This window comes from Oncorhynchus keta, chromosome 30 (genome assembly GCF_023373465.1).
Source record: "Oncorhynchus keta strain PuntledgeMale-10-30-2019 chromosome 30, Oket_V2, whole genome shotgun sequence".
Lineage (NCBI taxonomy): Eukaryota > Metazoa > Chordata > Actinopteri > Salmoniformes > Salmonidae > Oncorhynchus > Oncorhynchus keta.
The window spans coordinates 42,883,054-42,908,795 of NC_068450.1; the positions used below are offsets into that span (position 1 = coordinate 42,883,054).

The following is a 25,742-nucleotide window of genomic DNA, read 5'->3' on the forward strand; positions in this document are numbered from 1 at the left end:
GAGGTAGTTTAATGTGGGGCCTGGAACTGAAGGCTCCATCTGCTCCACCTCCCATTTAACCCCACCAGGAGGTCCATTCCACTGGGAGGGGCAAATCTCCCTCCCAGCAGATGCCAAGGGCACTGGCAGTCATAGGGCTCCAGCTTATAATGGCCAGCAGTGGGTGGCAGAGGTGGGCATGGAAACTATCCATGGGCAGAGTGAAAGAGAGAGCGAGAAAGAGGGAGGGAGGGAGAGGCTGTGTGAAATGAAAGGCTAGCCTTCAGTACTCTTCCTACTCTTCCTTTCCACTCCTCTTCTCCTCTCCAGTCCCCCTCTCCCTCCTCTGAGCTTCACGTTATGCATTTACCAGAAGCAGGCAGGGGAAATAAACAAGAGACTTTTAATCACACCCCACTTTACTCCCCCAGTTTGAACCCCCCGTCTTCACTCTCTCACCCTCTCCCCTTTCACCACCCCCCCAGAGACACAATTGAACTAGGAATGCGCTTCGTCAGTCACACAGGCATTTCAAAGCAAACAGGCCCCACCCTGCAGCAGTGGTGAAGGAAAGGGGGTAGGTAGGGGCGGCTGGGCGTGTGGTGGTATGGGGGGGGTTCTAAGTACTGCTGCCATCTCTATCTTTATCTTTCTCTCTCCCCTCTCTACTGTTGCCAGCTTTCATCTCCTCCACCCTCCACCTCCCGATTTAATCTTTAACCAGACCCCCGGCCCCTTCCCATCCCATCCACATCCCTTTCGACCAGCATGTGGGATGCGGGCTACACTCTCACTACAATCCCCCTATCCCTCCATCCACCCATCTCTTCCTCCCCCCCGAAGGGGGCTTGGGCAGAGACCATCAAAAGAACTGTGTTCTTTTTCCAGAACTTGTTTCCTGTTCTTCCACCCCACCCATGTTTCCCCCCATCATTTACACTGGCTCTCATGACCAGGGGTGAGCTCACATCCCCCCTCCCAAGGTCCTACAGATGTGACGTCAAAGGGGGACTAGTCTACTTACCGCTACTGGGCTTTGATGGAGTAAAGGGAACCATGTGCTTCTGAAAGTGGGGCAACACAAACCAGACGAAACTCTTCTGAGTTTATGCAAAAAGCAATCAATCAAGTGCCTATACTGAAACCCAGCCTAAAACCCCAAAAAGCATCTTCGTGATCCGTGTAGTCATGTCTAATATATAATATAATATATGCCATTTAGCAGACACTTTTATCCAAAGTGACTTACAGTCATGTGTGCATACATTCTACGTATGGGTGGTCCCGGGAATCGAACCCACTACCCTGGCGTTACAAGCGCCATGCTCTACCAACTGTGCTACAGAAGGACCACATGTCTAAAATGGATCTAAAATTTTAAATTGATTCAAATATTTTTTTCCCCTCATCAATCTACACACAATACCCTGTAATGACAAAGCAAAAACATGTTTTGTTTCTCTTTTTTCAAATGTTTAAAAAAACAACTGAAATTTCACATTTACATATTCAGACACTTTACTCAGAACTTTTACCCTGCGAGGGTAAAAAAAAAGAGCCTTGTTAAGAACTTTATTTTTGAATTTTTACATTTTTTACATATATTGACTTTCAATGTTTAGCAGTGATTACTGCCTCGAGTCTTCTTGTGTATGACGCTACAAGCGTGGCACACCTGTATTTGGGGAGTTTCTCCCATTCTTCTCTGCAGATCCTCTCAAGCTCTGTCAGGTTGGATGGGGAGTGTCGCTGTACAGCTATTTTTTAGATCTCTCTCGATCGGGTTCAAGTCCGGGCTCTGGCTGGGCCACTCAAGGACATTCAGAGACTTGTCCTGAAGCCACTCCTGTGTTGTCTTGGCTGTGTGCTTAGGGTCGTTGTCCTGTTGGAAGGTGAACCTTCGCCCCAGACTGACGCCCTGAGCACGCTGGAGCAGCTTTTCATCAAGCATCTCTCTGTACTTTGCTCTGTTCATCTTTCCCTCAATCCGGACTAGTCTCTCAGTCCCTGCCGCTGAAAACCCGCTTCACAGTAGGGATGGTGTCAGGTTTCCTCCAGATTGGCATTCAGGCCAGAGTTTAATCTTGATTTCATCAGACCAGAGAATCTTGTTTCTCATGGTCTGAGAGTCCTTTAGGTGCCTTTTGGCAAACTCCACGCGTGTTGTCATGTGCCTTTTACTGAGGTGGGACTTCCGTCTGGCCACTCTACCATAATGTCTTGATTGGTAGAGTGCTGCAGAGATGGTTTTCCTTTTGGAAGTTTATTTTATCTCCACAGAGGAACCCTCGATTGCTTAGTTTGGCTGGGCGGCCAGCTCTACAAAGGGTTTTGGTGGTTTTTCCATTTAAGAATGATGGAGGCCACTGTGTTCTTGGGGATCTTCAATGCTGCAGGCATGTTTTGGTACCCTTCCCAGATCTGTGCCTCAACATAATCTTCTCTCGACCTCATGGCCTGGTTTTTGCTCTGACATGAACTGTCAACTGTGGGACCTTATATAGACAGGTGTGTGCCTTTCCAAATCATGTTCAATCAATTGAATCTGAGCAATATTTTTTGCGTCTCATAGCAAAGGGTCTGAATACTTTTGTAAATATTTATTTATGTTTTACATTTTTATAAATTAGCAAACATTTTGAAAGACCTGTTTTTGCTTTGTTATTATTGGGTGTTGTGTGTAGATTGATGAGGAAACATTTTTATTTAATCAATTTAAGAATAAGGATGTAACGTAACAAAATGTGGAAAAGGTCATGGGGTCTGAATACTTTCCGAATGCACTGTAGCTTCTCACTGAGGCGACAGCTATAATCACACACTTTTTCAAGTGACTACAATAGAAACTGAATGTGAAGCTGGGCAATGGATGTATTGGAAAGTGTGGTTGCATTTTTCCATGTGCTCCGTGCTGGTCTTGATTCTACTTTGGAAGACTGTGAGAGTGCATGTCAACCCAGCTAAGAATTCTATGGAAAGAGAATGTTTTTGTAATGTTTCCCTTAATGTTTGAGTGTACAGTTTTCCATTAGTTATGGGACCATTCTATCTGAGTTAGCAAAAACCTTCTGAGAACAATTTAGCATGTTTCGGCATTAGGGTTAACGTTGCCTTAATGTCAAACAGAACAATTCTGTGTATCGATTGTCAGGACATTGCCCGATGGTCCCAAAGAAACGCTGTATATACTGTAGTTTCGCTATTGTTATTTTACTGCTGCTCTTTAATTACTTGTTACTGTTATTTCTTATTCTTACTCGTATTTAGTATTTTTTTTAAACTGCATTGTTGGTCAGGGGCTCGTAAGTAAGCATTTCACTAAAGGTTGTATTCTGCGCATGTGACTAATAAGATTTGATTTTGATTTGATTGAATAACTGTGGTTACTGACATGTTCCCTTCTCTCAGGCAGGTGTAGATGCTCCAGACACAGCAGGCCCCAGGAAGAGGCTGCCTCCATCCAGGCTCAGCGCGGCTCTTCTCTCAAACAAGTGTGAAGAGGCCACTGGAGAATCTCAAGAAGGGAAGCCATTTTGTTGTGACCCACAGTGACTCTTCAGCAGTGACATTGACATTTGAACCTTGGGTTCAGTCTGGTGGATTTTCTGGACAGTCCCTGGAGGGGTAGGAAAACACCCTACCCATCTGTGTCCTACCCTCTTCTTCATCACCATGGCAACAGCAGTGCAGCCCAATGAGCTAGTGTTTGAGTTTGCCAGCAATGGAATGGATGAGATCAATCAGGTACCTGTCATTACATTGGAAATAAGCAGTAGTCAATGACAGTAGTGTTATCAATATGTACCACCACCAATGCAGTAGGGAGAAACAGTGTCCTTGGCTGCCCCACCACCATTGTTGTTATTGTTTTTGTTGCCGAGCTGAGGAGCATGGTAAAAAAATTGCAGTACATATTGTGCTCATCTATGGCACGTGCAATGATATCATAGGGGACAAAAGATTGTTTGTTCATTGTTTGCAGTAACTTTGTTGTTGTAATATCGCAAACAGATGTGGCTGTTTCACCATTAAGGACTCCAGCTTTTCCAGGGAAATTTTACAGATAATATTGAGAAAAATACTGAAAGGATTTGCGAAACAAAGATTATTGAAACCAAAACTGACTTCTAAATGTAACTTTTGATAAACAACATGGTCAGAGGGATTTGAACAGGGAAGTCAGCAAGCCAGCGGGTCAGAGGCTTTACTGTCTTCGTGACGTGATGGAGCGATTGAGAGAAGGAGTGGAGGAGGAAGGGATGGCAGGGAGAGGACTGGGAAATGGAGTGTGGGCTGTTGGCAGGACAGAGACGGAAAGTGTGAGGGACCTGAGCCCGGTTTCCCAAAAGCATCTTAAGACTAAATTCATCGTTAGAACCATTGGGAAACCGGGCCCAAGAGTTTGGACTCTTTTAGTATGCGTGGGAGGAGACGGTGGGGCTTTGCCAGGACCTGTCAATTTAGGGTACAAAGGTTACTCTGTGTGTGCTTTGTGTGTCTCTGTGTGTGTATGTATGTAGATGTGGAGAGACGAGTCATCATTGGATCCTCTTGCCTGAATAGCACTGGTTCAGGCCTAACCAGACAGACCTGTTGTGGGAGGCTGTTTGTGAGGTGATGTGCTAATTTCACTGAAAAGCCTACCATTGTTTGGAAATAACACAGGCCTCCTCTTGGGTTCCTCCCTGTGCCCACTCAGTCAATTACCTGAGGATTACATTGCCTGTCCACGTGGTAGCCGGACAAAATATCTTAAAATAGCACTGGGATAACTTATTCACATTTAGCGCTAATGCTAATGAAGGTGGCTATTTTGTTTTCGCTGGAGCTAGCTTGTCTGAAGGGTTTATCTTTCTGTATGGAGGCTGTTGGAATCAAAGAAAGCCACAGCTAGCCTAGACTGCTGATCTGTAATGATTAGCCTTGTTATATTGGATTTTACAGTCAATAAGTAGCTCCCTGAGTCAGGGCCATGGTGTAATGACTTCAGAATTATGTTTAGCTCAGTTTAGTATCTGAAAGCTTCTATTATAGAGTTCTATGGAAGCCTGGTGTGGTCATACACATTTACACCCACTCACACTTTTTTACTGAATAGTAATTCAATTACAGCACAATTACAGCACCCCATTTTAAGTATTTCAGTTGTTATCTGGGGTGTGGCTATGCAGTGGTGTCATGCCCATATGTGGAAAATACATGTGCCCCCTCAGATTTGTCCTGTTTTAGAATTCTTCAGATGTTAAATTAATTACTAAACGTTTTATCATAATTATTTATAAAGATCTGTCAGCGGTATTTTGCATTGGGGGCACACTGACTGGACCAGCCCCCCCACCCCATTCTCCCTAGTAAGTGGTTCCTTTCAAGGTGCATGGAGAAAATAGTCCATCGGCAGGAGGCTAGATATATTGTCAGTGGAGGAGGAGAGAGAGTGTAGAGTGACTCACACAGTATTTTACTTGATTTTAGCTGCCAGTGATGGGCAGGAGGTAAGTTTGTAAATGAATTTGATCAAGCTATGTAGCCTATTGATTCCTTCTTGATGAATAAATAAAACCTATTTTTTTTGTTTCTCTGTAATTCTAGCCACCTAGCAATTTTATGAAGATGGCTTAAACTAGCCAGCTAGATAGTTTCACAATCTCACAACCTCATAGCTAGATACCAAGGCATTTCAGGCTATCAATCAAGTTAGAATAGCTTGTCTAACTATCTTACATTTAGACAAGCTGACTTATTTCAATGACTTATTCCACATTTTGTTTTTACACCCTGAATTCAAAATTGATTAAATTGTTTAAAAAAAATGCTCATTTACTGACAAAGTGAAACATTTTTTTAGAAATTTTAGCAAATGTATAAAAATGTAAAATAGAACAATCTAATTTACATAAGTATTCACACTCCTGAGTCAATACCTTCTAGAATAACCTTTGGCAGCAAGCTCTCTAAGAGCTTTCCACACCTGGATTGTACAACATTTGCCCATTATTCTTTTCAAAATTCTTCAAGCGCTGTCAAATTGGTTGTTGATCCTTGCTCGACAGTTTTCAGGTCTTGCCATAGATGCTTAAGTTGATTTAAGTAAAAACTGTAACTCGGCCACTCAGGAATATTCACTTTCTTCTTGGTAAGCAACTCCAGTTAAAATTCGGCCTTGTGTTTTAGGTTCTCCTGCTGAAAGGTGATTTCATCTCCCAGTGCCTGTTGGAAAGCAGCCTGAACCAGGTTTTCCTCTAGGATTTTGTATGTGCTTAGCTTTATTCCCTTTTTTTGTATCCTGAAAATAAACTCTCCAGTCCTTAACGTTTACAAGCATACCCATAACATGATGCAGCCACCACTATGCTTGAAAATATGGAGAGTGCTACTCAGTAATGGGTTGTATTGGATTTGCCCCAAACATAACACTTCATATTCATGACAAAAAGTTAATTGCTTTACCACATTTTTAGCAGTATTACTTTAGTGCCTTGTTGCAAACAGGATGCATGTTTTTATTCCATACAGGCTTCCTTCTTTTCACTTATCACTGTCAATTAAGTTAGTATTGTGGAAAAACTACAATGTTGTTGATCCATGCTCAGTTTTCTCCTATCACAGCCATTAAACTCTGTAAGTGTTTTAAGGACACTATTGTCCTCGTGGTGAAATCCCTGACTGGTTTCCTTCCTCTCCGGGATCTGAGTTAGGAAGGGTGCCTGTATCTTTGTAGTGATTGGATGTATTAATTCACCATCCAAAGTGTAATTAATAACTCCACCACAAGAGGTTGGTGGCACCTTAATTGGGGAGGACAGGCTTGTGGTAATGGCTGGAGTGGTGGAATGGTATCAACTACATCAAACCCATGGTTTGATGCCATTCCATACTCTCCGTTCCCAACATTATTTTGAGTCGTCCACCCCTCAGCAGCCTCCACTGAATTACTCCAACTTGCTCAAAGGGATATTCAATGACTGCTTTTTTTAAACCAATAGTTTCCCCTTCTTTGGAAAATCTCCCTGGTCTTTGTGGGTGAATCTGTGTTTGAAATTCACTGCTCGACCGTATGCGTGTGGTACAGAGATGAGGTAGTCATTCAAAAATCATGTTAAACACTGTTATTGCACACAGAGTGAGTGAGTCAATGCAACTTATTATTATTTTTATTATTATTTTTTAAATTTAATTTCACCTTTATTTAACCAGGTAGGCTAGTTGAGAACAAGTTCTCATTTGCAACTGCGACCTGGCCAAGATAAAGCATAGCAATTCAACACATACAACAACACAGAGTTACACATGGAATAATAAATACATAGTCAATAATACAGTAGAACAAAAGAAAACAAAAAGTATATATACAGTGAGTGCAAATGAGGTAAGATAAGGGAGTTAAGGCAATAAATAGGCCATGGTGGCGAAGTAATTACAATATAGCAATTAAACACTGGAATGGTAGATGTGCAGAAGATGAATGTGCAAGTAGAAACACTGTGGTCCAAAGGAGCAAGATAAATAAATAAATACTGTATGGGGATGAGGTAGGTTGATATATGGGCTATGTACAGGTGCAGTAACCTGTGAGCTGCTCTGACAGCTGGTGCTTAAAGCTAGTGAGGGAGTCTCCAGCTTCAGAGATTTTTGCAGGTCGTTCCAGTCATTGGCAGCAGAGAACTGGAAGGAAAGACGACCAAAGGAGGAATTGCCTTTGGGGGTGACCAGTGAGATATACCTGCTGGAGTGCGTGCTACGAGTGGGTGCTGCTATGGTGACAAGTGAGCTGAGATAAGGCGGGGCTTTACCTAGCCGAGACTTGTAGATAACCTGTAGCCAGTGGGTTTGGCGACGTGTATGAAGCGAGGGCCAACCAACGAGAGCATACAGGTCGCAATAGTGGGTAGTGTATGGGGCTTTGGTGACAAAACGGATGGCACTGTGATAGACTGCATCCAGTTTGTTGAGTAGAGTGTTGGAGGCTATATTATAGATGGCATCACCGAAGTCGAGGATCGGTAGGATGGTCAGTTTTACGAGGGCATGTTTGGCAGCATGAGTGAAGGATGCTTTGTTGCGATATAGGAAGCCAATTCTATATTTAATTTTGGATTGGAGATGCTTAATGTGAGTCTGTTAATGTGACTTGTTAAGCACATTTTTACTCCTGAACTGATTTAGGCTTGCAGGCTTGCCATAACAAAGGTGTTGAATAGTTGTAGACTCAAAAGACATTTCAGCTTTTAGTTTTTTTGTAGAAAAAAAAATAAACAAAACACAATTCCACTTCAACATTATGGTGTGTAGGCCAGTGACACAAAATCTACATTTAATCCATTTTAAATTCAGGCTGTAACAACAAAGTGTGTAAAAAGTCAATGGGTGTGAATACTTTCTGAATGCACTGCAGCTAAGATAACCTATGCAGACAAATATATACATTTTTTTGGCTCTTGATTGCAGGAAAAAGCTGAATGCACAGACGAGTGTTTGAAAAATGCAAAATTCTTCAACTTCAACTGTCACCCCACCTCCATCTTCATGAACTTCTTTCCCCGTCTAAAATAATGGGTGCATGACACCCCTGTGACTATGGGATATTTTCCATTAACTTCCTCTATCAGCCCTATTAGGGGATGTTAAAACTATAGAGGTGGTGCTAAAAATTGCGACATGGGAAGGTAAAGCAGAACCGGGTTGATTATAGGGGAACCTCTCACACACAGGGGCTTGCTTTCATAGCCAAAACGGGGAACTCTGAGATGCAAATACTCCAGTGATCGTTATATCTGGTTGAGAGCAACAAAGAGGAAGATGCAGCCAATATGGCCTTTGTGTAAATCGTACTAAATACCATGCTCTGTTTTGCACCTTTCATTATCTTGTTGAGATAGTTGAGTGTATTTTGGCTAATAGGAAAGTTAGCTAGCTGGCTACCCACTGGGCAAAAACTGGTTGGTGTGGTTTCCACGTAATTTAAACAAAATTCAATGTGATGACACTGAATCAACTTGGAAAACTTATTAGATTTACCAAAAGTAATAAACGTAAGGGAGTTTTGTATTTATTTCACCCAACTTTAAAATAAATCAAATGACATGGTGAAACGTTTAATTGATTTTATGTTGAATTCATGTTAGTTGACAACCACATGCAAATCAAAGCTAGAAATGACGTCTGTGCTCAATAGGTAACTCTTTGGTCCTGCTTTGTGCCAAACCCCGCAGGTGCTTTGTTGAATCTGAGTCCCATTATGTCAAAACAACAACAACAGACAGACACAGACATCTTCTGCCCCCTCAGCAGAATCTGTGTTGGTTTCAGTTGGTCTGGTCTGGTTCTGCTAGGGAGGGGAGACAGTGTGATGTTAATGCACAGACGAGTGAACTCAGCAGAATTACTGGTGCTCTCATTGCCTGGTCACTAAAACATGCACATACACAAGGTCACAGGCTCCCGGCCGACCGAGATATCTGGTATTGTGTCTAGCTACCACAGTCTGAGAACAATAGACAGCATGCTGTTGTGTCAATGAAATGTCAGCTTTTACAGTCAAAGGACACAACAAACTGCATTCTTTATCTTTTATATTTCCCAAGTGGAGGTCCCAAATGGTCTCGTGGCCCACTGTTGACCATTGATACTGACATCATGGAAAAGCAGTTTGTTTGATGGACAGTGTTCTGAAACCTAAGATATTGTTTGTGAAGTTAATTGAACAGTCCCTGAACTCCTAGCTATGTTGACATAGTCTAATTGTTTGGTAATGACTCCTAAAGGTTGAATGATTCCACGTAATGCAGTTGTCTGTGGCAGGGTGCTGTTAGTGTACTGTTAGTTTACACCACTGCTACTCTCTCACGTTATCATCTATGCATAGTCACTTTAATAACTCTACTTACATGTACATATTACCTCAATTACCTTGACAAACCGGTGCCACAGCACATTGACCCTGTACCGGTACCCCGCCGTATATACTGTAGTCTCGCTATTGTTATTTTACTGCTGCTCTTTAATTACTTGTTACTTTTATATATTATTCTTATTTGTACTGCATCGATGTTTAGGGGCTCGTAAAATCATCAGTAAATGTAAAAAAACTCAGAACGTTGTTTGGTATTACTTTTATACCTATTTGTTGTTCATTACACCATTTTGGAATTTTAAGTCAAACTGTTGTTACTGGACTTTCAATGTGACAAGGTATTTGGCTACTAATGTTTTTTTTTGGGGGGGGGGGGTAGTACAAAGCAGCACATAGATGCCAATCAGGCAAAGAGCTGTAGTCTGTCTCCATCTCCTGGTAATTTTCAGAAACTGACATTGAATTTCTTTTTCTTCCTCTGGCTATGAGTGCAGGCCAAAATACTTTGCACCATTTCATTAGAGCATTTTTGGTTGTTTGATATTTAGAATAACTTAACCTAACGGTAAAGGACCTGCAAAAGCTATGAGTCCTGCCTACTCCATGTCCTTTTGGATCTGGAGTCTTTAGGGCAGGTTATGGGAAAAACAAACAGAAAGAGGTGCCATACACACAGCCTCCTTTTGTGGTGCTATTGAAGATAGGAAAATAACAGTGTGCTGACCGAAAATAAAATCTGTGTCTTTACTCCACAAGGATTCACAGAATGAGAGATAAGAGAAGCTTATTTGGGAAACAAACTGCCATGTCACATTGGTGGACCTACTGTAGACAGTTTCCTCTACCATTATATAGAGCCAAGTGGGAACCCCCACCTATAGGCCTGTTCACAATTTTTTTAAATATTTAAATAGACCCTGAATGTTTGTTTGCAACCCCTCTGGAAAATAAGATAGGGGTAACACTGGTGGACGCAGTAAGTGTTGAAAAGTGTTGCCAAGTGAGCTTTGTTGCCACACGCAACAGTTTCTCATATGGTCCTCATACGGTTTGGCCAGAGCTCTGGCAATTTCCTTAGTTGAGAAATGTCCTCAGCTCTTCCTGTGTTGAGAAATGTTGTGCTGGAAATGAGGGGGTGTGTCTGGAATTCCCAGCAATAAGAATGTCCCAGTGGGCCACTGAAACACTGTTGAAATGAGCCCTCCCTCAAATCAAACCAATGCAAACAACATTTTACTGGTCACATTCACATATTTAATAGATGTTATTTATATATATATATTAAAAGTTCTCCCAAATTTCCAATTGGTAGTTACAGTCTTGTCTCATCACTGCAAGTCCCGTATGGACTCGGGAGAGGTGAATGTCAAGAGCCATGTGTCCTCTGAAACACACCCCAAAGAAAGCCTCACTGCTTCTTGACACAATGCCCACTTAACCCAGAAGCACCAATGTGTCAGAGGAATCACCGCACACCTGGTAACCGTGTCAGTGTGCACTGTCCGCCACAGGAGTCACTAGCTCACAATGGGACAAGGACAACCCTGCCAGCCAAATCATTCCCTAACCCTGACAACGCTGGGCCAATTGTGCGCCGCCCCATGGGTCTCCTGGTCGCAGCCAGCTGCTACAGAGCCTGGACTCAGACCCATAATCTCTAGTGGCACAGCTAGCAATACGATGCAATGCCTTAGACCACTGCGTCACTCGGGAGGCCTTAGCACATGTTATTGCGGGTGTAGTAAATGCTTGTGGTCCTAGCTCCAACAGTGCAGTAGTATCTAACATTTCACAACAATACACACCAATCTAAAAGTAAAATAATGGAATTAAGAAATATAGAAATATTAGATTGAGCAATGCCGGAGTGGCATTGACTAAAATACAGTAGAATAGAATACAGTATATACAGATGAGATGAGTAAAGCAGTATGTAAACATTATTTAAACATTATTAAAGTGACTCGTGTTCCATTATTAAGTGATGCTTCTTTAACAGTCTGATGGCCTTGAGATAGAAGCTGTTTTTCAGTCTTTCTGTCCCAGCTTTAATGCAGCTGTACTGACCTTGCCTTCTGGATGATAGCGGTGTAAACAGGCCTTGGCTCGTGTGGTTGATGTCCTTGATGATCTTTTTGGCTTTCCTGTGACATCAGATGCTGTAAGTGTCCTGGAGGGCAGGTAGTTTGCCCCCGGTGATGCGTTGGGCAGACCCCAACACCCTCTGGAGAGCCCTGCGGTTGCAGTCTGTGCAGTTGCCGTACCAAGCAGTGATATAGCCCGACAGGATGCTCTCAATTGTGCATCAGTAAAAGTTTGGTTTTAGGGGCAAAGCCACATTTCTTCACCCATCTGAGGTTGAAGAGGCGCTGTTGTGCCTTCTTCACAACACTGTTTGTGTGCGTGGACCATTTTAGATCGTCAGTGATGTGTATTCCGAGGAACTTGAAGCTTTCCACCTCCTCCATGGTGGTCCCGTCAATGTGGATAGGTGCATGCTCCCTTTGCTATTTCCTGAAGTCCACGATCAGCTCCTTTGTTTTGTTGACGTTGAGTGAGAGGTTATTTTCCTGGCACCACTGTGCCAGGAACCTCACCTCCTCCCTGTAGGCTGTCTCGTCATTGTTGGTAATCAGGCATTCTTACTGTTGTGTCATCTACAAACTTGATGATTGAGTTGGAGGCGTGCCTGGCCACGCATTCATGGGTGAACAGGGAGTACAGGAGGGGGCTGAGCACGCACTCTTGTGGGGCCCCTGTGTTGAGGATCAGCTAAGTGGAGGTGTTGTTTCCTACCTTCACCACCTTGGAGGCGGCCCGCCAGGAAGTCCAGGACCCAGTTGCAGAGGGTGGGGTTCAAACCCAGTGCCACGACTATAATGATAACTATGGTGTTGAATGCTGAGCCATAGTCAATGAACAGCATTCTTACATAGGTATTCCTCTTGTCCAGATGGGACAGGGCAGTGTGCATTGCGATGGCGATTGCATCATCTGTAGATCTATTGGGGCGGTAAGCAAATTTAAGTGGATCTAGGGTGTCAGGTAAGTTGGAGGTGATATGATTCTTAACTAGCCTTTCAAAGCACTTTATGATAACAGAAGTGAGTGCTACGCCGGGGCGATAGTCATTTAGTTCAGTTGCCTTGCTTTCTTGGGTACAGGATCAATAGTGGACATATTGAAGCAAGTAGGGACAGCAAACTGGGATAGGGAGAGATTGAATATGTCCGTAAACACTCTATTGTCCTCAAAGCGGGTGAAGAAGGTGTTTAGCTTGTCCGGTAGCAAGACCAGGGTGTCCGTGACGTGGCTGGTTTTCCCTTTGTAGTCCGTGATTGTCTGTAGACCCTGCCACATACATCTCGTGTCTGAGCTGTTGAATTGCGACTCCATTTTGTCTCTGTACTGACGTTTTTCCTGTTTGATTAACTACACTTTTTGTATTTGGCCATATTCCCAGTCACCTTGCCATGGTTAAATGCAGTGGTTCGTGCTTTCAATTTTGTGCGAATGCTGCCATCTATTCACGGTTTCTGGTTTGGGTAGGTTTTAATCTGTTGTACAATGAGTGTACAAAACATTAAGAACACCTGCTCTTTCCATGACTGACTGACCAGGTGAATCCAGTTGAAAGCTTTGATACCTTATTGATGTCACCTGTTAAATTCTTTAAATAAGCATGCCCCATTCCATTTTTTTTTAGCCAGGAACAGACATAGCCCTTGGTTCACTCCAGACCTGACTGCCCTTGACTAGCACAAAAACATCATGTGGCGTACTGCGTTAGCATCGAATAGCCCCTGTGATATGCAACTACACAGGCAGTTAGGAAAGCAAAGGCTAGCTTTTTCAAACATAAATTTACATTCTGTAGCACTGAATACAAAAAGTTCTGGGACACTGTAAAGTCCATGGAGAATAAGAGCACCTCCTCCCAGCTGCCCACTGCACTGAGGCTAGGAAACACTGTCACCACGGATAAATATGCGGTAATTGAGAATTTCAATAAGTATTTTTCTACGGCTGGCCATGCTTTCCACCTGGCTAACCCTACCCCGGTCAACAGCCCTCTACCCCTCTGCAACTTGCCCCAAGCCTCCCCCATTTCTCCTTCACCAAAATCCAGATAGCTGATGTTCTGAAAGATCTGCAAAATCTGGACCCCTACAAATCAGCAGGGCTAGACAATCTGGACCCTCTCTTCCTAAAATTATCTGCCGAAATTGTTACAACCCCTATTACTAGCTTGTTCAACCTCTCTTTCGTATCGTCTGAGATCCCCAAAGATTGGAAAACTGCCGCGGCCATCCCCCTCTTCATAGGGGGAGACACTCAAACTGCTACAGACCTATATCTATTCTACCCTGCCTTTCTAAGGTCTTCGAAAGCCAAGTTAACAAACAGATCGCCGACCATTTCGAATCCCACCGTACCTTCTCCGCTATGCAATCTGGTTTCCGAGCTGGTCATGGGTGCACCTCAGCCACGCTCAAGGTCCTAAATGACATCATAACCGCCATTGATAAGAGACAATACTGTGCAGCTGTATTCATCGACCTGGCCAAGGCTTTTGACTCTGTCAATCACCACATTCTTATCGGGCAGACTGCTTCGCCTGGATCACCAGCTTCTTCTCTGACAGAGTTCAGTGTGTCAAATCAGAGGGCCTGTTGTCCGGACCTCTGGAAGTCTCTATGGCGGTGTCACAGGGTTCAATCCTCTGGCCGACTCTTTTCTCTGTATACATCAATGATGTCACTCTTGCTGTTGATGATTCTCTGATCCACCTCTACGCAGACGACACCATTCTGTTCACTTCTGGCCCTTCTTTGGACACTGTGTTAACTAACCTCCAGACGAGCTTCAATGCCATAAAACTCTCCTTCCGTGGCTCTTAAAAGCAAGCAAAACTAAATGCATGCTTTTCATCCTATCGCTGCCCACACATACCCACCCATCCAGCATCACTACTCTATATGGTTCTGACTTAGAATATGTGGACAACTACAAATACCGAGGTGTCTGGTTAAACTGTAAACTCTCCTTCCAGACTCACATTAAGCATCTCCAATCCAAAATTAAATCTACAATTGGCTTCCTATTTCGCAACAAAGCATCCTTAACTCATGCTGCCAAACATACCCTAGTAAATCTGACCATCCTACCGATCCTTGATTTCGGCGATGTCATTTAATAAATAGCCTCCAACACTCTACTCAGCAAATTGGATGCAGTCTATCACAGTGCCATCCATTTTGTCACCAAAGCCCTATATACTACCCACCACTGCGACCTGTATTCTCTCGTTGGCTGGCCCTCGCTTCATATCCATCGCCAAACCCACTGGCTCCAAGTCATCAAGTTGTTGCTAGGTAAAGCTCCGCATTATCTCAGCTCACTGGTCACCATAGCAGCATCCACCCGAGCACTCGCTCCAGGAGGTATATTTCACTGGTCACCCCCAAAGCCAATTCCTCCTTCGGCCGCCTTTCCTTCCAGTTCTCTGCTGCCAATAACTGGAATGAAATGCAAAAATCACTGAAGCTGGAGACTCATATCTCCCCCACTAGCTTTAAGCACAAGCTGTCAGAACAGCTCACAGATCACTGCACCTGTACATAGCCAATCTGTAAATAGCCCATCCAACTATCTCCTCGCCATATTGTTATTTCTTTGAATTATTTTGCTCCTTTGCACCCCAGTACTGCTACTTGCACACTCATCTTCTGCACATCTATCACCCCAGTGTTTAATTTGCCATACTGCAATAATTTTGCCACTATGGCCTATTTATTAACTCACCCCCCTTATCCTACCTCATTTGCACACACTGTATGTCGACTTTCTCTATTGTGTTCTTGACTGTATGTTTGTTTGTGTAACTCTGTGCTGTTGTTTGTGTCGCACTGCTTTGCTTTATCTTGGCCAGGTCGCAGTTGTAAATGAGAACCTGTTCTCAACTAGCCTACCTGGTTAAATAAAGGTGAAAAAATAAATAAAATAATCTACAGATGAAGGGGAGGAGACAGGTTAAAGATGTTTTTTTAAGCCTTGACACAATTGAGACATGGATTGTGTATGTGTGCCATTGAGAGTGAATGGTCAAGACAAAATATTTAAGTGCCTTTGAATGATATATGGTAGTATGTGCTATATATGTGCTACTATAGACCCGGGTTCTGGGTTTTAGGGGAGGGTTTGGCCGGATGGAATTTCCTTGTCCCATCGTGCTCTAGTGACTCTTTGTGGTGGGCCGGGCACCTGCAAGCTGATGTACAGCGTTTCCTTCCGACACATTGGTGCGGCTGGCTTCCAAGTTAAGTGAGCAGTGTGGCTTGGCGGGGTCGTGTTTCGTGGGACGCGTGGCTCTCGACCTTCACCTCTCAAGTCAGTAGTGGAGTTGCAGCGATGGGACAAGACTGACTACCAATTGAATATCAAGAAATTGGGCAGAAAAAAAGGCTAAAAGTAAAAAAATATATATTAACAAACTGCAACGCTGCTGGATTTTTCACACTCAACAGTTTTCCATGTGTATCAAGAATGGTCCGCCACCCAAAGGACATCCAGCCAACTTGACACAACTGTTGGAAGCATTGGAGTCAACGTGTCAGCATCCCTGTGGAACACTTTCCATGCCACGACAAATTGTGGCTGTTCTCAGGGCAAAATAGTGTGCAACTCAATATTAGGAAGGTGTTCATAATGTTTTGAACACTCAGTCTTGTACAAAATCAGTTGAAAATGATCTAGCGTTATTACCAGCAGTTGACGTCAATTCTTGCTAGGTTGGTCCAATGAGAAATATAGGTTTACATAGATACAGTGGGAAGAAAAAGTATGTGAACACTTTAGAATTACCTGGATTTCTGTATAAATTGGTCATAAAATGTTATCTAAGTCACAACAATAGACAAACACAGTCATCTTAAACTAATAACACACAAACAATTATAATTTTTTATGTATTTATTTAACACACCATGTAAACATTCACAGTGCAGGTTGGAAAAGGTTTTGTAAACCCTTGTATTTAATAACAGGTTGACCCTCCTTAGACAGCAATAACCTCAACCAGACATTTTCTCTAGTTACGGATTGCACTTGCACCACAGTCAGGAGGAATTTTGGACCATTCCTCTTCACAAAACTGTTTCAGTTCAGAAATATTCTTTGGATGTCTGATGTGAACCTTTTTCTTGAGGTCATGCTACAGCATCTCAATCGGGTTGAGGCCAGGACTCTGACCGGGCCACTCCAGAAGGTGTATTTTCTTCTGTTGAAGCCATTCTGTTGTTGATTTACTTCTGTGTTTTGGGTCGTTTTCATGTTGCATCATCCAACTTCTGTTGATCTTCAATTGGCGGACAGATAGCCTTACATTCTCATGCAAAATGTCTTGATAAACTTGGGAATACATTTTTCCCGGCGATGATAGCAAGCTGTCCCGGCCCTGAGGCAGCAAAGCAGCCTCAGGGCCTGGACAGCATTTATAGACAATTTGTCTTACCGTGGACTGATGAACATCAAGGCTTTTAGAGATACTTTTGTAACCCTTTCCAGCTTTATGCAAGTCAACAATTCTTAATCTTGGGTCTTTGGAGATCTCTTTTGTTCGGGGTTCACATCAGGCAATGCTTCTTGTGAATAGCAAATAAACATTTTGTGTGTGTTTTTAATAGGGCAGGGCAACTCTAACCAACATCTCCAATCTCGTCTCAGTGATTGTACTGCAGGTTAGCTCACTCCTGACTCCAATTAGGTTTTGGAGAAGTCATTAGCCTAGGGGTTCACATACTTTTTCCAACCTAAACTGTGAATATTTAAATGATGTATTCAATATAGACGATAAAAATACAATAATTTGTGTGTTATTAGTTTAAGCAGACTGTGTTTGTCTATTGTTGTGACTTAGATGAAGATCAGATCTACTTTTATGACCAGTTTATGCAGAAATCCAGATAATTCCAAAGGGTTCACATACGTTTTCTTGCCATGTCTCATGTCTGTCTCCCTGTATGTGAAACGAGTATGAATAATTTACAAGTAAGTTGTACCTTTTTGTTCACCTGCATGTGGACAAAGCCAATGTGTGAGATATATCAGAACAACCGTAAAAGCACAGTGTGTAGGCCTACATGAACTTTACCATGGTTAAGACTCAGATTTTTCATTTTAAAATGTATACCAAACAAAACCATTGATTTCAAAGTTTAACAAACAATATAACTCTATGCACAAGGACAACTTTTACAAATCTCCACTGAAAATTTAACAAAAACACAGATGTGCAGATATAACATTTGGTATCAGAATAAAATGGATGGATATTTTACTGTAATTCGGTTACTGTAATAAACTTTGCATCTGCACAGTTCTTCCAGGATTTTTTTTTTTTTTTACTGTGAAAATTGTTTGTAGTAGTTGTTGTGCACAGAGCTGTATGGTTTGTAAAACTTTGAAATCAATGGTTTTTGTTTGGCATACATTTTAAATGGAAAAATCAGTCTCCGCGTAATATTGTTATTGTGTAATTGCCCATAAGATAAAAACGAAGCAATAGACATACACATGTAATTCTGTGATCTAACGTCTGTGGTCTCTGTCTGTCTGTTGGTCTCTCTGTGTGTCCAGCTGGATGACCCGTCCGTGTTTCCAGCTGTCATCGTAGAGCAGGTGCCCGCCACTGACCTGATGCAGGTCTACTCGGGCATGGAATCGGACGAGGTGGCGAACGGCATCATGGTGGACACCACTCTACACGTGGTGGAGGAGCCCATTATGGTCGGAGACGTGGGCCTCTCAGGTGAGGAGGAGATTATACTTTACACACGCATGCCTAAGGGATAGGGGCTAGGGTTTCCAGACAGGGCCTGGTATTACCTAGAATTTGCCCCTAGTGATTGTAACATCCTTTTAAGTTTGTCTTAAAAATCTGTCTGTTTCATGTTCTGATGACAATCCCTGTCTGATTGGCCAACAGAAACGACGGTGTCGGGCACAGAGGACAGCATGGAGACCAACGAGGCTGCGGCAGCCCTTCTCAACATGGAGTCACCAAACAACATCCTGGACGAGAAGCGCATGAGTACGATTTGTGTTGTTTTGTTGTTGCTACTTGCTAGGAGGGAGGATAGGGGAAGGAGTATTTAAAAAAAATATTTTGGTACCACTTGTTTGTTAACTGAATCCAATTTCTACCTCAAAGCATTTACCACTTTTAAAACATTGTTAAAACGTATACGTTTTTGATGAAGGTTATTTGTAGGCAGTTTCATTTGTAGTATTTTCATTAATTCCCATAATTATCTCTGGCTGTTGCTTTAGTTCACAGTCTCATAATATTACATAACTGGAGTAAAATTGACTGTACTACTTTTCTCCATTGTTGTAGTTCACACCTATGGGACCATGTTGGAGTCTGACTACACCTACATCCCTCTTCGGCCGGAGGCCAATGGCTGCATTGATGTATCGCTGGACGAGGAAACATCCTCCATGGATGAGATCCCTCAGAAGAGCATGTCCAAACCACAGAGGAAAACTAAAGGTACCACATGGGAGTCCTCATGGACTGTAGTGTTACAAAACATTAGGTTGTCAAACAATGTTATTTAGTCTTGTTTTTAACGTTCTAGATTAAAATATTCAATTTACACTCATGCTTCGAAGAGATTTTTTACGAGTTAACACAGGAGTGCATTGGTAAATGTATGTGCTTATTAGCCACAGCTTACAGCCTTATTAGCACATTGTGTTTTTATTTAGCCACTGACAGTGATGTGCTTAATTTGGTGTCACAGTTTTGACCTTAACGCTTCTCCCGTCTTAGTACGCAAGCCGCGGGCGGTGCGTCCATACTCCCCCATCACCACTCCCAGCCTGCCACTCAAGAAGAAGAGCAAGGAGGGCAAAGGTGAGCGTTCTTCTCAACCAGCTCACTTCTCGAAAAACAGCCAATTGAAATCATGGTCTCTCCTGGCCCTGTCTCAACTGACTCGCCTCTTGAAAAAACAGCCAATCGAAATCAAGGTCTCTCTCTTGGCCTATTCTGTGGGCTAATGTGCACGTTTCTGCCTGTAGAGTGGTGCAATCAGCAACCAGCAGCCCATGTAGTCCTGTTGGGTTGGACCTCAGCTTGATAATTGATCGGGTACTCTCTACTGTGTCTCACAGGGAAATAACTGTAATTGCGGCTGTGTGTTCCCTTGCACAGCACAGAGAGGGGATGGGGAGAGGGGGTTGGTTCAGCCGGACACGTATACAAGTGGCTGCTGGAGGGGTCGCTGTTTCTAAACACTTCTGGTCCTAACCATTTCCCAAACAGGAGTAATCTACTTTCAGAGCCCCATCCAATTTTCCAACCCTAGACACACCACACACACACACACACACACACACACACACACACACACACACACACACACACACACACACACACACACACACACACACACACACACACACACACACACACACACACACACACACACCACACACCACACACCACACACACCACACACCACACACACACACACAATGAGAATGGCAAATTAATTGATTTAGGTTATGGGGAGGGAGTGCTGTAATTGCGTCTCTGCCTTCTTTTTTCATTTGTTAGGTAAAACCTAAATGAATTATGGATGGGTGTAGCAGAGCTCCAAGCTCACATGTACAGTATTAGGCTCACATGTTAAAATGACAAATTTCTCTTTTCTCCCCCCTACGTAGGGAACACCATCTACCTATGGGAGTTCCTCCTGGCCCTGTTGCAGGACAAGAACACCTGTCCCAAGTACATTAAGTGGACGCAGAGGGAGAAGGGCATCTTTAAGCTGGTGGACTCAAAGGCCGTGTCCAAACTGTGGGGCAAGCACAAGAACAAACCTGACATGAACTATGAAACCATGGGCAGGGCACTCAGGTGAGAGGAGTGTTATTACACACATGGTGTTGGCCTACATCATAGTGTTCAGGAAACCAGCCTACTGATTTTGCTGCACTCGTTAAGTTTAGGGGGTCTTAGGCCTAGCTACATGGTCTGTAACCTGATTTTGATGTGATCATAAATGCGAGAAGTAAGCATATGCAACCAGGTATTGAATGCATGTGCCCAGGGAGACAGCCACCTTACCTTCGGCCCAGGGCCAGCACAGTCATGACTCCCATGATCGTCCACCAGGTTAGTATTTGTTTAAAGTGGTGATCCCAAAATAAATATATGCAAAAAGAAAACTACAAGGTAAAACCTAGTCAGTTGCACAACTGGATGCATTCAAACTAAATGTGTCCTACACAGACTTTCCCACCTTGGGGATTCAAACCAGTGATCTTTCAGTTATTGGCACAATACTCTTAACCACTAGGCTACCTGCCATTCCTTACAAAGAATCATTCCTAAACTAAAGAGGCTAACAAACACAAAACCGCATCAAACACTGGTAGGCCAAGTTCTCTGGCCTACAGATTGCCAATCATCCTGACAGCTCCCTGGACTTAATGGGATACTTCGGGATTTTGGCAACGATGCCCTTTATCTACTTCCCCAGAGTCAGATGAACTCGTGGATAACATTTGTATGTCTTTGTGTCCATTATGAAGGAAGTTAGAGGTAGTTTTGCGAGCCAAAGCTCACTAGCATTCACACAATGACTGAAAGTCTATGGGTATCTACTAGCATGCTTGCAGATACCCATAAACTTCCAGTCATTGCGCTAACGCTATCTCTAACTTCAGCTCTGGACTCTAGTTCGTGCTGCCATCTGGGGATGCATTGTGAAAGTGCATGGTATTGTGTTTGTCTATATCCTAACACTAAACTTGTAAGTGAGGACTGAGTGGACTGTATATTCTTTAGGTAAAGTGTTACTTTATGTGTTCGCTCCCGTGTGCTGGTAAGGGCACAGATGACTGGCGGGTAGGATTCCAGTTGAGGTGGTTTAATAATGCTGAAGATGCACAGGCATGGAACAGCACCGCACAGTGTATGTAGGCAACTAACTAGCTTCAACCAAAGTGTGTGTGTGTGGTATATCAACAAGGACGCACACTGGCCTTGGCTAACACAATGAAAGCTAACTGGTGGGAAAACACAAGGATGACTGGAGCTTTCTCTCACTTGACTTCTCTCGAGCTGATCTTCTTCTCAATGCTCCGCCCACTTGACGGAGGGCAGAGCACCAGCTCTGGTATGATACTTCACAGCCTTTTGTACAAAACTACCCCTCATATCATAACAATAGAAATACATAATTGGCCTGCACAGTTAAGAAGGGTATCATGCTAAAATGCCCGTGCAGCTGTTGCAGTGAAAAGCACTACAAAAAGTAAAAAATATAATAAGTGCTCCTAGATCACATAGACGCCAAACCGCACATACTGTACAGCATATTGTGTTGTACCGACATAGTGTCGTCCTCAAGTGCAGAAATAACAAAATCTCAACTCGCCCCCATCTCGAAGGCAGTATTATAACATCAATGAAACACACTGAGAATTTGTTTTAATACAGTGAGCAAGGCACTGGGTGTCAGGCAGACAAGTCTGGCTGACATCTATAAATAGAAGAGCCCACACAAAAGGTTATTATGGACCCCAGACATCCTTTGTACCAGGACTTTAAGTCCCATATGAGGTCAACATTATCAAGGACCAGGTTATAAAAGAAATAGAGCAAAGCAATCATCTATTCCAGTGTCACCTTATTCAAGGTATTCAAGGTGGACCTTATTCAAAACCTAGCCCATTATTATTCTGTCTGTAATGTTACTTCATGTTTACTCAATACCACAAACAAAATGTCCTCCAAAAGGGACAACTAAATCATGACTACTCTCCCTCCTAAGGTATTACTACCAGCGCGGTATCCTGGCTAAGGTGGAGGGCCAGCGGCTGGTCTACCAGTTTAAAGAGATGCCTCCTGACCTAGTGGTGATCGATGATGAGGACACGTGCCCCGAACTCAGCGCTGGCTACGGGGGTCAGCGCCCCAGCCATCACGGCCGGGGAATGGGGGGCCGTGGAGGCCCCAGAGGCGGTCACGGAAAAAACCATGCTGACGGGCGCCATCTTATATCGGTAAAACAAGTGAAGAGAGAGCCCATTGATATGGATGGAAGGCTGTACCATGAGGTCAACGGGACACATGCAGAACAGATGATCCACACGGTCCACGTGCTGCAGCCCAACCAGGGGGCGGCTGTGCCGGCCTCCTCGTACAACACGAGGTAACAGATGGATGGACATATGTACACACACACATGCATACACTCGCACGCATATCCATACACACGCAGATGCAAACATGCGCACGCACACATGCAACCCTGCACACACAAACACAGGTAACATAGTGAACCGTGTCTATTGGACCTAGGCCTGGGAAAATATCTTCCAAAACAGTGTACCAAACTCCCAAATCTCGAAAAACAGAGACCGCACCCGCACTAGCATTACCAGCGACAAAAACCTCATTGCTTACAGACCTTATGGTAGCCTAACGCCACCACTATCACACTATCACCAAAACAACAACAGTGACACATCAAAGGATGTGAGCTTGGCAGGCTCGTGATGCTGAGAGGACAGGGCCTGTAATACAGTACCTGCGCACGTCATTTAGGAGAATATACTTTTTGTAAAACACAGACAAATGGAAAGACAGCAGTCACACACACAGTATCATGTTAAAGAAGTAGCAACCCATTCACTATGACATAATAAGCCAGTAGGTTCAAATCCTAAGAATACAAAAACAGAACCATTAGGTTCATCATTTCCAAATCATAATACAACTATTATTTCCCATTGCAAACATAGTGTCCCAACACCAGGGTTGTGCGTTCGATTCCCATGAGGGACCAGCATGTAAAATGTATGCCCTCACTACTTTAAGTTGCTCTGGATAAGAGCATCTGCTAAATTATTAAAATGTAAAATGTTCAGCATACAAACTAACCAGTGATCTAAAGTTTAAATGCAACAATGTTTCACACCAGGGTTGGGCTCAATTGAGAATTCCTCATAATAAATTCCTTTTGAATTGAAGTAGTAAACAGGATACATAATTGAAATTTGAGTTAAAGTAAATATAATTGAATTCTGTGAAATTCAAATGTCTATTCTACATTAAGTATATACAAATATACATATTGTGCTTCAAACATGTTGTTATATGCATGCAAATAAAATATTGTTGGGTCATTCCATGCCATTTCAGGAAGCCATGACACCCACCATCTCAGATTGTTCTAAAATCCTTTCTGTAGTTAGAAACAGATAAGAATAGCATTCCTGCAAAATTATTTCTGAGAAGTTAAGCAAATTGATTGCACCTAAATTGGCCATTTTCATTTATAGGATTCATAAAACATTTAGAAAATATAGTACATTACATCCGATTTGGACCAACCATTTTTCTCACAATGAGTTTAACACGAGTAATCCAAAGAAATGGTCAAAAGCCACCAACGGACCCCCCACACACCACTCCAATCCCAACCCAACAACTAGTATACAGTATCAGTTCTCTATTGACAAGTAGGATGGAGCTGCGTCTCAGAATAGTGTTTCTTTATTCTATGTAATGTATTCTCAGTGAATTTGTTCCCCCCGCTGTTCAGAGAGTTTGTTAGGTTTTTAGGTTTATGTCCCGTCCGACATCCTGATATTACCAGGTCCTGACCACTAGAGGAGATCTGGAGATCAAATTATATTTCAACAAAATAATGTTGCAGGAATGGTAGTCTTATCTCACTAACAACAGAAAGGATTTCAGAACAGTCTGAGATGGATGTCAAATCCTCTTTCTCGTGCTTTTTGAGGTGGAACGACCATGATGAAACAATTGATTTTCAGGACAAAATCATCAAATGAATGATCAAGGAAAACAAAACCTGTATTCAAATTTTCATGAATCACTTAAATTTAGTTAAAAATTAGGAAAATGCTACATTTCCCAGAATGTATTAATTTAACCCTCAAGTTGATCCCAAGGCCTTAAAAAAAGAGGCCAAACAAATGAAATGATTGCTGGAAATATAATTGGCTATTCTAAGCACTAAGGTTAAAATAGTATATTAACATTATTTCCAGAAAAATTTGGTATCTTCTTTGCTATCTTTTATTGTTTTATATATATTTTTTAACCTTTATTTAACTAGGCACGTCAGTTAAGAACAAAATCTAACTTACAATGATGGCCTACCAAAAGGCAAATGGCCTCCTAAATATAGGACAAAACACACATCACGGCAAGAGAGACAATACTATATAAAGAGAGACCTAAGACAACAACGTAGCAAGGCAGCAACATATGACAACACAGCATGGTAGCAACACAACATGACAACAACATTGTAGCAACGCAACATGGTAGCAGCACAAAACATGGTACACACATTATTGGGCACAGACAACAGCACAAAGGGCAAGAAGGTAGAGACAACAATACATTACGCAAAGCAGCCACAACTGTCAGTAAGAGTGTCCATGATTGAATGATTGAGTCATTGAATGAAGAGATTGAGATGAAACTGTTTGTTGCAGCTCGTTTCAGTCGCAAGCTGCAGAGAACTGAAAAGAGGAGCGACCCAGGGATGTGTGTGCTTTGGGGACCAGTGATGTGTCCTATGAGGAGTATTGGTGGAAGATCTTATGGCCGAATGGTAAAGGACATCTAGCCGCTCGAGTGCACCCTTACCTGCCGATCTATAAATGATGTCTCCGTAATCTAGCATGGTTAGGATGGTCATCTGAATCAGGGTTAGTTTGGCAGCTGGGGTGAAAGAGGAGCGATTACGATAGAGGAAACCAAGTCTAGATTTAACTTTAGCCTGCAGCTTTGATATGTGCTGAGAGAAGGACAGTGTACCGTCTAGCCATACTCCCAAGTACTTGTATGATGTGACTA

General features: G+C 42.9%; 1 protein-coding gene across 3 annotated transcripts in view; it reads left to right on the top strand.

Annotated features, from left to right (window-relative positions):
- The window catches only part of LOC118363642 (ETS-related transcription factor Elf-1-like), an 89,647-nt gene that overhangs the window by 53,257 nt on the left and 10,648 nt on the right, over window positions 1-25,742 (top strand). For 2 of the 3 annotated variants that reach the window (XM_052488467.1, XM_035744712.2), the window contains exons 2-8: window positions 3,388-3,723; window positions 18,467-18,638; window positions 18,816-18,920; window positions 19,227-19,382; window positions 19,665-19,748; window positions 20,564-20,756; window positions 22,678-23,058. In XM_052488467.1, the coding sequence (XP_052344427.1) occupies window positions 3,652-3,723; window positions 18,467-18,638; window positions 18,816-18,920; window positions 19,227-19,382; window positions 19,665-19,748; window positions 20,564-20,756; window positions 22,678-23,058 (1,163 nt within the window). In that variant the 5' untranslated portion in view covers window positions 3,388-3,651. Of the gene's footprint in view, window positions 1-3,387; window positions 3,724-3,779; window positions 4,594-18,466; window positions 18,639-18,815; window positions 18,921-19,226; window positions 19,383-19,664; window positions 19,749-20,563; window positions 20,757-22,677; window positions 23,059-25,742 lie in introns of those variants that run through there. The other variant, XM_052488468.1, reaches the window with a different exon arrangement.